This window comes from Procambarus clarkii, chromosome 7 (assembly GCF_040958095.1).
Source record: "Procambarus clarkii isolate CNS0578487 chromosome 7, FALCON_Pclarkii_2.0, whole genome shotgun sequence".
In the NCBI taxonomy this organism is placed as follows: domain Eukaryota; kingdom Metazoa; phylum Arthropoda; class Malacostraca; order Decapoda; family Cambaridae; genus Procambarus; species Procambarus clarkii.
Genome location: NC_091156.1, coordinates 10809548 through 10824828, shown reverse-complemented (window position 1 = coordinate 10824828; position 15281 = coordinate 10809548). Strand labels below are relative to the sequence as shown.

At 44.3% G+C, this 15281-nt stretch overlaps 1 protein-coding gene across 1 annotated transcript; it reads right to left on the bottom strand.

Moving 5' to 3' along the window:
• Positions 1–589: 589 nt before the first annotated feature.
• LOC123761527 (alpha-(1,3)-fucosyltransferase C) lies at positions 590–7944 on the bottom strand. The gene is made up of 7 exons (XM_045747552.2): positions 6650–7944; positions 6190–6309; positions 4774–4989; positions 1829–2047; positions 1503–1687; positions 1153–1270; positions 590–1017 (listed from the first exon to the last, which is right to left on the bottom strand). The coding sequence occupies exons 1-7, from the start codon at positions 6976–6978 to the stop codon at positions 768–770; spliced, it is 1437 nt and encodes a 478-aa protein (XP_045603508.1). The 5' UTR covers positions 6979–7944; the 3' UTR covers positions 590–767.
• Positions 7945–15281: the final 7337 nt, after the last annotated feature.

Here is a 15281-nt window from a genome sequence, read left to right as displayed (position 1 = left end):
TTATCATGATCTCTCAATCTCTCTGCTTTTCTCATCAGTATATATTCACTGTTACTTTCTGAAGACTGATGTCGCAGTAAGTGGTCTAAATGTAACTAATTTATTTTTCATTAACAGCTAATTTATTGTCATAAACTGTTTTATATACTAAAAAAAATCCTTTATGATTTGACTTCGCTTCCCTAGTTATCATGATCTCTCAATCTCTCTGCTTTTCTCATCAGTATATATTCACTGTTATCTTTTCACCAGAGATTCTTAAAGATGCCTCAACCTACTGTTATCTCTTATATTGTCCTCTTTGTGATCAATACAACACTTCACTTTGCGTAATCATTTAGAGCAAAGATGGTTTCAATATAAGGAAGCCTACAAGATATTTTGCTTCTAGGGTTCCTTACACAATAATTCAAATTAGTTTTTTAATTTCATCTACTTTTAAGTACTGAAGTCTGTACACCAAGCTTCTAGCTTGTATAATCTGCTGTGTGATAATTTCAAAGGGGAATATTTTCTTTCTCATTTTCTCCATGCAATGTAAAATCATATTTCATTATTGCTATTTCATTATTTATTATGTACTTTAAAATTATCAACAAGGTTTTCTTTGTTTGGCCTGGGTAAATCGACTTGTTTTTATCCCACATGTTCTGTATACTCATTACGGTTTGTGTGGAGTTAGGGAAATATGTTGTGGAAAGCAGTAATGCATAATTGAAAAAAAAATTCACATGGAAAAAGTCCATCACTTTTTGCATCGTAGGGAATCACAGACGCAAACTGGTGTTAATGAAGGGGTCATAGTGTGTGGTGATGATGGTCCTCCAGGAGCCTGAGCCCAGCGTGGAGTTGAACATGCCTCTGTCGATGGACCGACACCTCCCGCTCCTCGTCCTCCAACTAGCGATGTCCGTGTGGTGGCTAGGCGGGGCGCTGGCCTCAACGTGGAGGCGGTGACACAGTTCGCACATCGTACCCCGGATCATTGCCCTGAAGTACCCACGCCACAGGTGGTACCTGCCGGTATTGGGCGCCTGAAGTAGAGTACAGCACGATCATAGAGGAAGAGGGGTGAGATGGTTCGGTAGTGTGTGTGGGGGGTTTCGTGTGATGTATGAGCATCATATCTGGTGCAGGAGTGGTAATGCTTACCTGCCGTAGGCTACGGGATCCTGCTGCAGCCGCGTCAGGAGGCGGGCCAGCTCCCGTGGGTGGTAGTGCCGAGCATTAATGTAGGAGTGTGGTGGGAGGAACCTCTCGTAGTCACTACCTGTAGGTTTAACACCTGGTTAGTACTCACACACGCCCCTTGTACTTACTCACGTCGCCCCCTTCCCTTAAAGAAACACACACACACACACACACACACACACACACACACACACACACACACACACACACACACACACACACACACACACACACACACACACACACACACACACATATATAATATACACACACACACATGCCTTCCCACACTCTGAGCCTTCCATACGTACCCCCATAGACGATAGGGACAAGGTTGTGCACTAAAGGGTTGTAGAGCTTCTCGGTGATGTAGTCGTCACAAAAGCTGTTCTCCATGGACAAGAAGAAGGAGTAGTTCCTGCTTAACACGTTCTTCCAACACACGTCGTTTAGAGGTCCTGCGGGAAAGCACTGTTTATCTCCACATTTCCCGTACCTGCGAATGTGTAACGAATTAGATCGCTGTCGAATATGTAGATCATGGCACTTGCAACCTTTATGTAAGAAACTACATATGTGATATGGTAAGTTTTACCCGACAGCTTTGTGGTGATAATGTAGGGTAGGACGCACTCACTTGTCCACAGGGATGTATTTAGCGAGCTCAGCAACGTACTCTTCCCTCTTGGCGTGGGTGTGACAGTGGCTGGACATCCAGGCCACCAACTTGGGTCTGGAGACGAAGCTCCTCCAGACGGGGCCCATCACCGTCTCCAGGGTGTCCCCTCGCCCCAGTGCTGCCGTGTACTGTTTCATGGCCTTGTTGTGGTTGGACATCAAGTTAGGACGCAATGGTCTGAGAATACAACATTACAAATAATTGTGATATATATGAGAATGTCAAAAGTCGGCGGTCAGATGCTTGGGGCTAATCTCACTAAACTCTGAAGGATCAATGGTTTAAGTTATGAGCAGTACATAGGGTGTTCGGGGTTAGTGCCCCGAACACCCATCTGTGCCCCCCTTAGCATTAAATGGCAAATTGCACTAATTTCCAATCTCGCTAAATAAAAAATTCCGTCCTCACTACGATTCTTTTGGCATATTGAATGTTAGGATGGAAAGGGATGGGTGATAGGGAGTCTGTTTCATGCATAAGAGAACTAACATTTATTGGGCTAAATAATTTTTGGTGTGGATGGTATTTAGTGAAAATGGTTACAGGAATTAAGGGAAAGAGGTGAAGAGTAGAGGAAGGGAGAAAGGTAGGGAAGATGGTGAATGGTAGTGAAGGGAGCACTGAGAAGATGAGAAGAGAGGGGAGCAAGAGACCCGGGTTCAGTCGGGTACCCCTCGTAGTTCAATACACAAAAAACAATCAAAATGAAACATATGATTGTACCCAAACGATGCTGTTAAGAGATACTTATTCGGATACAATGTACTGTGTAGATTTCATTGTTAAAACTGTCATTGCCAAAAATGTCAGGATCATTTGTTAAGGATGGTTGAAAGAACTCCGATACCCATAATGGAGATTTGTAATTAGCTTAAACTTTGAGTGTGGTCAACTATTTAGTTTTAAGATATTCTTTCCAGAAGCTTAACAGCTGCTGATGTTGAAATGATTCACCAGCAGTTATAGGAAAATTACACGTTCTTGATATATTTTAACAAAATTGGCATTTTTTTTTTATATTTTATTCAAACTGTTTTATTACTGAAGTTTGTATTACAATTTTATGACTTGAAGTGAACACTTTCATCAACCAACACGTTTTTGTTTAATCTATATTATTAGTTAAAGCTTAACATTAAGAAAAAAACTCGTCAGATGTTTACACCTGTTGAGTTGTTTTTTCCTCAGGTGGGTACGAAGCTGACGACTGCTGAGTTTTGCTAGCAGGCTGAGAGCTTTTCCTTCCCACAGCTCATGGTCAGCCTTACCCCTACTAGTTCAGCCAGCTGATTCAGTGCTCTTTCTGGGAGTCTCGGATGTTCTGGGTTATTAAGGAGAGCTGTACAGCACTAGGGTGTTAATGTTGCCCACTATAATCATAGAGTTCACCACATAGTCCCAGCCCTTCCTCTCAAAATGATAGGACTTGAATTCAAATGTACAAAAATAGACTGTTGGACTCCCCAAAAGTTTGTTTTGTATGAATTAATCTAAATGGCATGCTAAAAACTTGGAAAAGTTACAGAAAAACTGACCTAATCTGCCCTAGCAATCATGGGGCCTAATATATGCTGTCTCAGACCTAAAATTGTACATACATGTGCATATATGTATGTACTATTGCATACTAGGCCTAGTACACATGCATACTAGGCCTAGTACACATGCATACTAGGCCTAGTACACATGCATACTAGGCCTAGTACACATGCATACTAGGCTTTGGAATGTTTTTTTTCGAGTAGTGCATTTTTTACGTACGTTCGACTAGATAGATTTTTATTTGCAACATATATGTGTTGCAAATAAAAATCTGTGTGATATATATATGCAACATTTTAGGACATGTTGCATATATCCGCTATGGGCATATATTTTTGTTGTGTTGCAGTTGGTGGAGTCTTGCCTGTCAAGTATGCCAATGGTATCTTTTGTCAGTTTTCTTTGATATCTATTAATTGCTGGATTAATTATCCAAATCAAAACAATTTAACCAGGAGTTGCGTACACTTCATGATGGGGTTTATATTCTGCCTTTCCAAGATTCGTTTGCACAGTAAATATTTTTTTTCTAGTGCAAGAGCCATTAGTAGATAAGATTTTGAAATTAATATCAATCTATATGCTGTATTTCCATAAATATATACTGAAATGAACGGGTACATGTCCACTGTTTGATTTAAACTTGATTCTAGATACGTATTGAAACATATGAGAATAGCATTTGTTTTTATATTGTTAATATTGATAATGGATTTACCAAGTAGACGTTAATGCTTTTTGAGATTTTTGATGCATTTTTGTGCAACATTAAATATAGTACACAGAGATAAATCACAATAACGTGCCATATCAATGAACAAATCCAACAGGAGACTTGATTAGGGTTCGAACCTATGCGCTGGGTGTTCCCAGATGCACACTCTAGTCTTCTTTTACCATGTTGTGGTGCAGTCATCTAGAGCATGTGCCTTGGAACACCCAGGTTCGAGCCCTCATCACGGCTCCTGTGGATGTGTTCATTATAGTGGTCCTCAGCTTACAACACTGACGGGCAAATTAAAAAAAAAAACAAGAGACACGTTTAATTTGGGGGTCGTCAAGTCTTAAGAAGAGTGAGCAGGTATTAGAGGGCCTGTTACCTGGTCACTCAGACGACCTTGGTCGTCTGAGTGCCTGTTTCAGTATCATGCGTACGCAAATTGCAAAGGTGGAGGTGGGGGGGGGGCCCTCTCTTTACGTTCACATGGTTATGTGGATGTTTATTAAAGAAGTTAGCAAGACATTAATAACCTAATTATTAATAAAAGTACGTGAGCTTGCGAAGGAAAATAAGAATTAAAAATTTATAGCAATTCACTGAACATTAAATTCCCCGCCCGCAGAGGGGGTCCATCACTCACCGGACGGAGGCATTAAGCGAGAGAAAGTATCCATAGAAAGCAGCAATGTCTGACTGTGAATGGTAGGTCATAGTCCAGTTGAAAAGGGTGCTGACATAGCGGCTCTTAGGACCATCGTTCCGTGTATTAGAAGGTGGTCCAGGCGCCTCCACCTCCACCCACACCCATCGCTGGTACTCTGGGCGGCTCATACGAGGGAGGTGCTTGGTCGACGCCCTGCCAGAGGGAAGGGGGTGGAGGACGAGTCATATTTGGCCAGAATAATTATGGCATATAGGAATATTTATGGCATATAGGAATATTTATGGCATATAGGAATATTTATGGCATATAGGAATATTTATGGCATATAGGAATATTTATGGCATATAGGAATATTTAAGACATCTAGGCATACTATCAGTTGCATCTTGGCGATTTAATTTGTAGTACGTTAACTAGACAAATAAGTAGTAGTGGGTTGAGTTTTGGAAATAAGTTACAGCAAGTAACTCACTTTATGTATGTTATACACCATAACATACTACAATAAGCTTTACACACACAAAAGTTAAAGTATCTTACATTCGTTAAGATACTTTACTAGAAACTCGAGAGATGTTGTTCAGCACTAGTGACCTTCCAGGGAAAATAAAAGGATGATACAAAAGAATTACGTGTTGCAATAAAGGAGAAAGCGAGGTGGGGAAGGCGGACGTCCCCGTCCTCGCTCCTAACGGCGTGTCTTCTAGTCGTCAGAGAGTTTGATGTAGCCCCCAACCACCTACTCTCCTGTGTGGATGACGTAGCCCCCAACCACCTACCCTCCTGTGTGGATGACGTAGCCCCCAACCACCTACCCTCCTGTGTGGATGATGTAGCCCCCCAACCACCTACCCTCCTGTGTGGATGACGTAGCCCCCAACCACCTACCCTCCTGTGTGGATGACGTAGCCCCCAACCACCTACCCTCCTGTGTGGATGACGTAGCCCCCAACCACCTACCCTCCTGTGTGGATGACGTAGCCCCCAACCACCTACCCTCCTGTGTGGATGACGTAGCCCCCAACCACCTACTCTCCTGTGTGGATGACGTAGCCCCCAACCACCTACCCTCCTGTGTGGATGACGTAGCCCCCAACCACCTACCCTCCTGTGTGGATGACGTAGCCCCCAACCACCTACCATCCTGCGTGGATGACGTAGCCCCCAACCACCTACCCTCCTGTGTGGATGACTTAGCCCCCAACCACCTACTATCCTGCGTGGATGACGTAGCCCCCAACCACCTACCATCCTGCGTGGATGACGTAGCCCCCAACCACCTACCATCCTGCGTGGATGACGTAGCCCCCAACCACCTACCATCCTGCGTGGATGACTTAGCCCCAACCACCTACCCTCCTGCGTGGATGATGTAGCCCCCCAACCACCTACCATCCTGCGTGGATGACAATAGCGTCGGCGTTACCGGCATAGCGACGATCATAGGTAAAGTTGCATTTCCAGCTCGGGCACCCTTCCTCCTTCAGCTCCGTGGCGTTAGTTGTGCCGAACCTGCAGAGAAAAACCAGGTGTCACATAATGGTAAAGGCAGTCAGGTCACAGTCGAAAGGTCTCGGATTTGTTTCCCGCGGCAGGATAGAAGCGTTTGGGCAGTGTTTCCTTTCATCTCATGCCTGTGTGTTCATCTTGCAGTAAATAGATACCCGAGGGGTAAGGGACGATGGGAAGAAAAGAAGAGGGAGGTACAGTTGGGAATATTGAAGTGAATGTTTTATCCTCACGTTCAAGGACAATGGCTACAAGAGGAAAGAGCTAGACGCTACTGGAAGTGGTGGCAACTGTATCACAAGCAGCCGAAAAAAAACCTGCAAGCAGGCGAGCATTACTGTACCTTGCATTCCAGGGCTGCCCAAACCACGAGTTCCAGAACAGTATTGTTTTCCAATCTTTGGTAGATGCATTGGGAGCCTGTGACGACCCAGCAGCCGTTTTGACTGGATACGAGTCGGTATTACCAGTCACATATTGCCATAGAAAGCCATCAGAACCACTACTTGAACTGCGATTTCGATCGTGTTCCACGAACTTGTTCATTATTGTGTCCACCAGTATGGCTGGAGCTGTCCTTAGCATGGTTGGGTTGTACAACCAACAGATGGCAACAAGTGTAGCGATTGTGAGGGTTGCCAGGAATATCGCCATGTGACCACGAGTTGACATGATGAATTTGGGCTATAGTGTGTCGAGGCTGTAGCTATTGGAACTGTTGTAGTTAAGGATTTGTTTAATATTGTAATTTTTTTGTTTACTTTAAAGCTCAACACTTGGGTGAATTTGTGTTACTCTGTTAGATAACTAATCTAAAATTGTTGTATTGGCAAAAAAAGTCTATTAAATCTTGCCGTTGTTGTCAATGAAAAGTTGCTTGTTGTGTAAGTATTAGCTCTGTTGATACAGTCTGAATGAAATCTTTAACATTTACACTCGTATCATAAATGCGTTTCCGATCTAAATAATTTAATTGCTTAAAAATTTCTTCGTGTTGGCGATGCGGTCATGGTCGCTCACAGTCGGCTCTTTCCGATTTATTTCGTATATTTTTAGATGTTCCGGTAGTTCATTTTATGATGTTGTCCATATTCCACAAGCTGTCAGGCGTTTAATGCAGATATCTCTAGACAGCTGAAACGCATTCAGAAAACCAGGGGTTCACTTCAAACTTTTTGGCACAGGGCGTTCACTTCCAACCTTGGGGCACAGGGCGTTCACTTCCAACCTTGGGGCACAGGGCGTTCACTTCCAACCTTGGGGCACAGGGCGTTCACTTCAAACCTTGGGACACAGGGCGTTCATTTTAAACCTTGTGGCACAGGGAGTTCACTTTAAACCTTGTGGCACAGGGAGTTCACTTTAAACCTTGTGGCACAGGGAGTTCACTTCCAACCTTGGGGCACAGGGCGTTCACTTCAAACCTTGGGACACAGGGCGTTCACTTCAAACCTTGTGGCACAGGGCGTTCACTTTAAACCTTGTGGCACAGGGCGTTCACTTTAAACCTTGTGGCACAGGGCGTTCACTTTAAACCTTGTGGAACACAGAGCGTTCACTTCAAACCTTGGAACACAGGGCGTTCACTTCTGGCACCTTGGGGAACGAAGATTGAATTGTTTTGTAATTATGTACCAAAGGGGCAAGTTTTTTTTAGGCAGAGATGTACACTAGTCAGCCGCGATGAAAAAAATGTTCACTCTAGAGGCTTTAGATACCACAGTCGTGTGTAGTGTGTGTGGGGGGGGGGGGGGAGGTGGCAAGTGTACTGATCATAGGTGCTGGGGTTACGTGTTCCGTGGGGGGGGGGAGGGGGGGGGAGGAGGAGAGGGGGGAGCGGCTTTGTTTTAGAAGAGCACAGGTGGTTCTGCACAAAAGGTTCTGGCGAGTGTGTGTACATGATAAATGTGAGGAAAACGCACGTACGTACGTGTGTGTGTGTGTGTGTGTGTGTGTGTGTGTATGTGTGTGTGTGTGTGTGTGTGTGTGTGTGTGTGTGTGTGTGTGTGTGTGTGCGCGCGCGCGTATGTGTGTGTGTGTTCTTTTCCGATTTTCTACCACAGACGTGACCATTTTTTTTTATAGAATGGTAACCAGCGTGAATACATTATTTTCCGTCCTACGTGGACAAAGCCAGAGATCTGGGGCCAGATTCACGAAGCAGTTATACAAACATTTACGAATCTGTGCATCTTTTCTCAATCTTTGGCGGCTTTGTTTACAATTATTAAACAGTTAATGAGCTCCGAAGCACCAGGAGGCTGTTTATAACAATAACAACAGTTGATTGGCAAGTTTTCATGCTTGCAAACTGTTTAATAAATGTAACCAAAGTCATCAAAGATTGAGGAAAGATGTACACGTTCGTAAGTACTTGCGTAGCTGATTCGTGAATCCGGATCCTGGTAGACGACATACAATGTAGATAATTATTGAGAGCAACACTACAGGTGGTGATTTAATGCGTCAAACTAGCAGCTTATATTATATAAATAGCATACATATATTTTCATATATAACTAGCAGCAGTATATTTTCTTATATATATATATATATATATATATATATATATATATATATATATATATATATCTTGCATACATATATTTTCGCCTGTTTATACAGAGGAGGTTAAGAGCAATTTATACATAAATAAAAGTAGGTTAATGAATACTCATCCACAGAATGTAATAGGTCTTGGTTTACAAAAACAAATTATAATGGTAACCAGAATATATTGACGAACGCATTAGACGAGGGAACATATAGGAGAAGTTCAAGGGGGAATTATGGGAAAGGATTAGACACGGTGGATTCACGGATTGATGGAAGAGGATGTAGAAGGTGTAGTGGTGTGTAGGGAACGGGAAGGAATATAATGGAGGTGTGTTTTTCTTCTCTTATAATTGGTATCAGGGGCTTTGGATGAAGTGTGAGTTTCACTACCTTATGAAACACCATTCATACTTTCCTACGTCAACCTAATGATTATCTTCCCAACAATGCTTCTATAACCCGACCAACACTGTTTCTGTAAGTCGACCAATAATGCTTCTATAACCCGACCAACACTGTTTCTGTAAGTCGACCAATAATGCTTCTATAACCCGACCAACACTGTTTCTGTAAGTCGACCAATAATGCTTCTATAACCCGACCAACACTTTCTGTAAGTCGACCAATAATGCTTCTATAACCCGACCAACACTGTTTCTGTAAGTCGACCAATAATGCTTCTATAACCCGACCAACAATGTTTCTGTAAGTCGACCAATAATGCTTCTATAACCCGACCAACAATGTTTCTGTAAGTCGACCAATAATGCTTCTATAACCCGACCAACACTGTTTCTGTAAGTCGACCAACACGGCTTCAAGAAATCGACTAACACTGCTTCTATAAACTAGCGGTCCAGAGTACATGTTTCCTGAAAGTGGCGGTTGAATCCCCGCCAAGCTGTAGGCTATTGCCCTTGGGTCGACAGGTGTTTACGCCACCACCACTACTACTACAACCTACCACCCGCCACCACCACCACCACTACTCTCCAATAATCACTCCACTTGTACTATTCACATTCACACAACCACCACCACTACTCTCAATCACTTGCCTTCACCTATCATACGACTGTTCCTGTCCACCACCATCACCACTACTTGCTGCCCGTCCCCACCTATCTACCCCCTACCTATCTACCCAGTCCCCATCATTGTACCACTCCTGCGGTGGTGGGGAGTCTGCTGTAGTGGGGAGGGAGTGCTGTTGTTGTGGGGGAGGGAGAAGAGTCTGTTGTGGGTGAGGGGGGTTGGGGGAGGAGTCTGTTGTGGTTGGGGATTGGAGTTAGCATTTCGGTAGTTGTGTGAGTGTGTGGTTTTGTCAGGTTGTCTGAGGTTTTGTCTCGTTGTCTGAATACATGTTGAACGCCGCTAATTGTCTGAACTATTTCTTTGATCCGCCCTTTTCTGGTCTGATATTTCTCCCATTTCACTTGTCATTGGATGTGTCACTGGGTGGAATGTCACATTATGTCAGCGGCGTGGCCCTATTACCAAAACTCGGTATGATATTCACCTTGTATGAGAGGCCAGTATTGCAGTATGCGGCTCTCAACATGGAGCTTGCAAGTATGTCGGGGAATATACTTGCCCCTTGAAGAATATTTCCCCTCAAGTATGTCGGAAAATATATAAAGGTTCATAGATTATTCCCCTTTTGCTGGTCCTTTGAGATAGAGCACCGAGGTCTAGATTCACAACGCGGTTACGTCTCTACTTACATGCCCGCTTACGAGCCCTCTTACGTGTCAACTTACGAGACGTGTACCTCTTACTTTGATCGTGGTGGATTTGTGTGTGTGTGTTATGAATATCTGACGCGCTCAGAAGCACTGCCAGGCTGTCCATAACAATATTATCATGTAGACAACTTCGCACAACTTCCGAGCTCGTAAACTGGTACATGATCGACTTAGGAGGTAAATATCACAAAAGTGGGTACGAAAGGGGTTTGTGTATCCTGGTTCTCGGGGTACGAGGACAAGAGGCTCGACGATGCTCAGGAAATGGTTACAACGTACAAGGTAAAGGAGTTTTTAACATCAATAGAGATCGTTTAATAAGTGAATATCAACGAGGGAACACATGTAGAAGATGAATGGACTGACGGGACGCAAGGAGAAAGATTAAGACCCACTCGGGGCAGAAGTTGGGAAGGGAACTATCAGGAGTATGTACCAAGGAATTACGACTATATAGCAATTGGAAGGGGTCAGGATAAGATTTTGGGGATGGGTCGGGGGGAAAGGAATGGTGCGCAACCACTTGGATGGTCGGGGATTGGACGCCGACTTGCATGAAGCGAGACCGTTGCTCTACCGTCCAGCCCAAGTAGTTGGACTCTGGGCAGGAGTAATGTAAAATACTTAGATTTTACGTGTAAATTATTATGGACCGTGGGTTTGGCACCCACAGCCCACCAACACCCACTGCCCACCAACACCCACTGCCCACCAACACCCACTGCCCACCAACACCCACTGCCCACCAACACCCACTGCCCACCAACTCCCACGTCCGGCTGTAGAAGCCGACTGGTGTCGGTCTAGCTTTAAGAGGATCCCTGTGCTTCTCTCTCCATTGACTCTAAACCTAAGGAACTCATCACAGGAAAATATGATATGCAAATATTTAATGAGGGGGGCCGAAGTTCCTGAGTTTGATTACATGATCCAAGTTGGAGTAACCAATTTTCAAACTTTGCTGCCTTAATGATATGAACTGTCCAAGGGTTCCATGCTGCTGATGCGAGGGGAAGAGGAGGAACGAATTAGTGAGAGGAAGAGGACTAAAATAATAAGGAATCATGGAATAATGTTTAGGAAATGGAATAAGAGGTGGGACGAACATGGCGGCGGAGAGCGAGTAAGAGTAATTGAGTCACTGTTTTGTACCAGTAAGATCCTGGAAGTGAGATAATGTATATCTTTTCCATTTCTGGATGACTTAAGAGAGACCAAGCGAGAAGCAGCTATCCAGAATCAGCCAGCCAGTAGGCCAGCCAGCCAGCCAGCCAGCCAGCCAGCCAGTCAGTCAGCCTACTTCTGTGCCATCGGCCTACCAACCATTCTTCCAGCCTACCTGCTTGCGTTCCTTTTGTTACATGCCGTCAAGACGCGATAAAGCCGATCAAAAGCCCCCCATCACCAGTAAGGGGCCAGGGTATGGACACAGCGAAAATTTCCGGATAACGAGGCCACTCTTTTTCAACAGGTGCGCCCCCCCTCCCCAGTTTACCGTGTACGGGAACAAAAATAGGCTGACGGCACCACGCCACATGTGCCCACTGGAATACTCCTCACTACACTAAGGAAAAGTATTTGGGGAGTGAATATTTGCCTGAATATGGGGCTCACCAAAGCCCGTGCTACTTGGAACTTTTTGTCCCGAGTAGCTGAATCTAAACTAACTAACTAATGCTGTATATATGGTGTGTTTGTGTATGCATTTGTGTGTGTATGTAGAGGTAAAAATGTAGAATTTGAGAGAGAGAGAGAGAGAGAGAGAGAGAGAGAGAGAGAGAGAGAGAGAGAGAGAGAGAGAGAGAGAGAGAGAGAGAGAGAGAGAGAGAGAAAGAAGGAGCAAGAGAATATCAAGGCGGATGGGACGACGAAGGTGGGCAGGTTGCGGCGGATCCAAACAAGCTTTGACAGTCGCTAACAAATTTCATTAAATCACCGCCTACGGGCTGAAACTTCAGCTGAATGCCCTGTCGTTGGGGAGCAGAGGGGGAGGGAAGGGCTAGGGGAGGAGGGTGGCGGCGTGGGGAGGGGGAAACCTGCTGGCATTTTTGTAAATGAGTATCTTTTCAGAGTTCGCCGACGAGCTAGAGGGAGAATCAAAGCGATTTGGCGGTTTTTGTACGGCTGAAGAGTTGTCCCGCTGCCATTAAGGGAAGCGAATGATGGAAGGTTTATTAGCAGTGTTCATAGTTTATTTATATAGTTGTGTGAATGCAGGCCGGGCATGTTATAGCATGAGAGCCATAGATATATCGTGACATTTCTGCGCAGGCGATATATCTATGCTCTTATATAGCAGGTTAGAGTATCTCATCCTGGCCTAGTGGGTGATGCGTGCGTCTTAGGTGAGTCAGAACGAGAGTTCCTTTTCTCTCACCTTTATAACACTCATCACTTTCTCTAACTCTGTACTGGCTGGCCCCAGGCCCCAGAACTCGTCTATATTACTTTACATTTGCTGAAGTTGCACTCTAGAAACCACTTTAGATCATTCTTGCAGTTTGTCCAGAGTTTAATATGTATGGGCGGGCACGCGCAGTTGTGTGCGTGGGTTTTTCCTTCGGTCCATCATTGCAACTATTATTTCATCTTAAAATTTTTGCCATCAGCTTAGATTGAGTCCTTTGTTTTATCTTTTATGTTCCGTTTGTGTGATTTTGAAATATATTTTCACGAAGCGAAAGTTGTAGAGCAGGCAGGCAGGCAGGCATGCAGGCAGACACATGCAGGCAGACACATGTAGGCAGACACATATAGGGAGACACATGCAGGCAGAAGCAATACGTAGGCTGTGCAACAAGGAAGCAAAAATGTTGGTATCAATCATGGACAGAGCATTGAGAGAGGGAAGTTAGTAATTAGTGGAGCAGTTGTGTACAGATGATCTTCAGTCGGGATCAATTAGAACGCCAATCACAGGAGACCTTTCATATGCATAAATGCTGAGCAAAAGATGTGCCATTGACGGAAGAGCTACGAAAATGTGAACCAATCAGAGGAGAGCTTTCTTCTTGGAATAAGGATGTGATATGAACTGAAAAATACATTTTTCACTTCATGATGAAAATCGAAAATAGTGAGAGAGGTTAACAAGTTTGAACTCACACACACACACACACACACACACACACACACACACACACACACACACACACACACACACACTAACCCTGCTGAAGAGAATATTCTCAATTTTAACGTGCTTATTTTTTGTCAGACGGCAAATATGAGATTAATGTCATGTGTAGCAAACCGCGGAAGAGATAGTAACTTCTCTAAGCTTGTGAAGCAATAATACAAATGATGCAGATAGTAGGACACAATACCGTGGCTGTGAATTAGAGACCCAACCTACACATCTGGAAAGAATGGAAGTGATAACGGTCCAGGACGGACCGATGATGGTCCAGGACGGACCGATAACGGTTCAGGACGGACCGATAACGGTCCAGAACGGAGCGATAACGTCCGAGAGGATCCCAAACGTTGCCTTAACCGCTGCTCTTGTAGATTTGTTCATTCATGCATCACGCTATTGTGATTTCTGTGTGTAATACCTGTAAATATTTTGTATCATTTCGGCTAGGCTCCGTTGACTCGTATACTTTAGGACAGAAATATCCTTCACCTCCAGGGAGGAAAGACTGTTTTCGTACCTCGGTGTGATAAGCGTCTTGTTTACAAGCGGCGGCAGGTTCTATTGCTCTAGCAACGCCACAAGGCAACCATTTGTGCATTCCAGCCATTAAAATGTGCAATTTTGTGATACCAGATGTGATTATTAATGGGGTCAGATGTGTTGCTGCTGCTAGATTTTGTTGCAGGAAGTAGAAAACACGTATTATGTTCTAGTAAGGTCAGGTGTGATAGTTGATAATCCGCCAGATGTCGCTGTGGATGGTGTGGGCACATGTGTGTGTGTGTGTGTAGAGACACACTCTAATTGCAGCGGTCATTAGACATGTGTCCCATGAGAGACACTAATATACATGTTACATACGGAGCATAAGTAGCTGTTTTACACGGGTTCACAGCTGTGTGGTTACAACACACGCCCACGGTGTTACACGCCCACGCTGTTACACGCCCACGGTGTTACACGCCCACGGTGTTACACGCCCACGGTGTTACACGCCCACGCTGTAACACGCCCAGGGACGGGGAGCCTCCCTCTCCCAGCCATCCCATCAACAATACTTGCATATTACATCTAATTATAGGCAATATTTGCTGATTTTTTGTTTAGAATTTTCCGGGCATTAGCCATTAATTTTTTTACAATATACAAACAAAAAGGAACAAACAATCCTACGTCCGTTGAATAAAATATATATATTTCTAATGTCAATGCCGACCCGCCCATGTTGGGCACATACCTGTTAGCAATTATTAGGAAAAAATTGGTGAAGCGTTGGACCTTCTACCTTTGGACAGACACTCAGATATTTCCATTTATATATATTTTTTGAAAGTAAATATTTCAACAATATAAGAGTGGGAAGGGGATTATTAGGGAAAAGCGCCATGCCATTACGCCTATAGAGCACTGGGAAGGGGTCAGGGGGAGAGGAATGATGCCCAATCACTTGCACGGTCGGGGATTGAACGCCGACCTGCAAGAAGCCAGACCTTCGCTTTGCCGTCCAGCCCAAGTGGTTGGGTCAATATTAGACC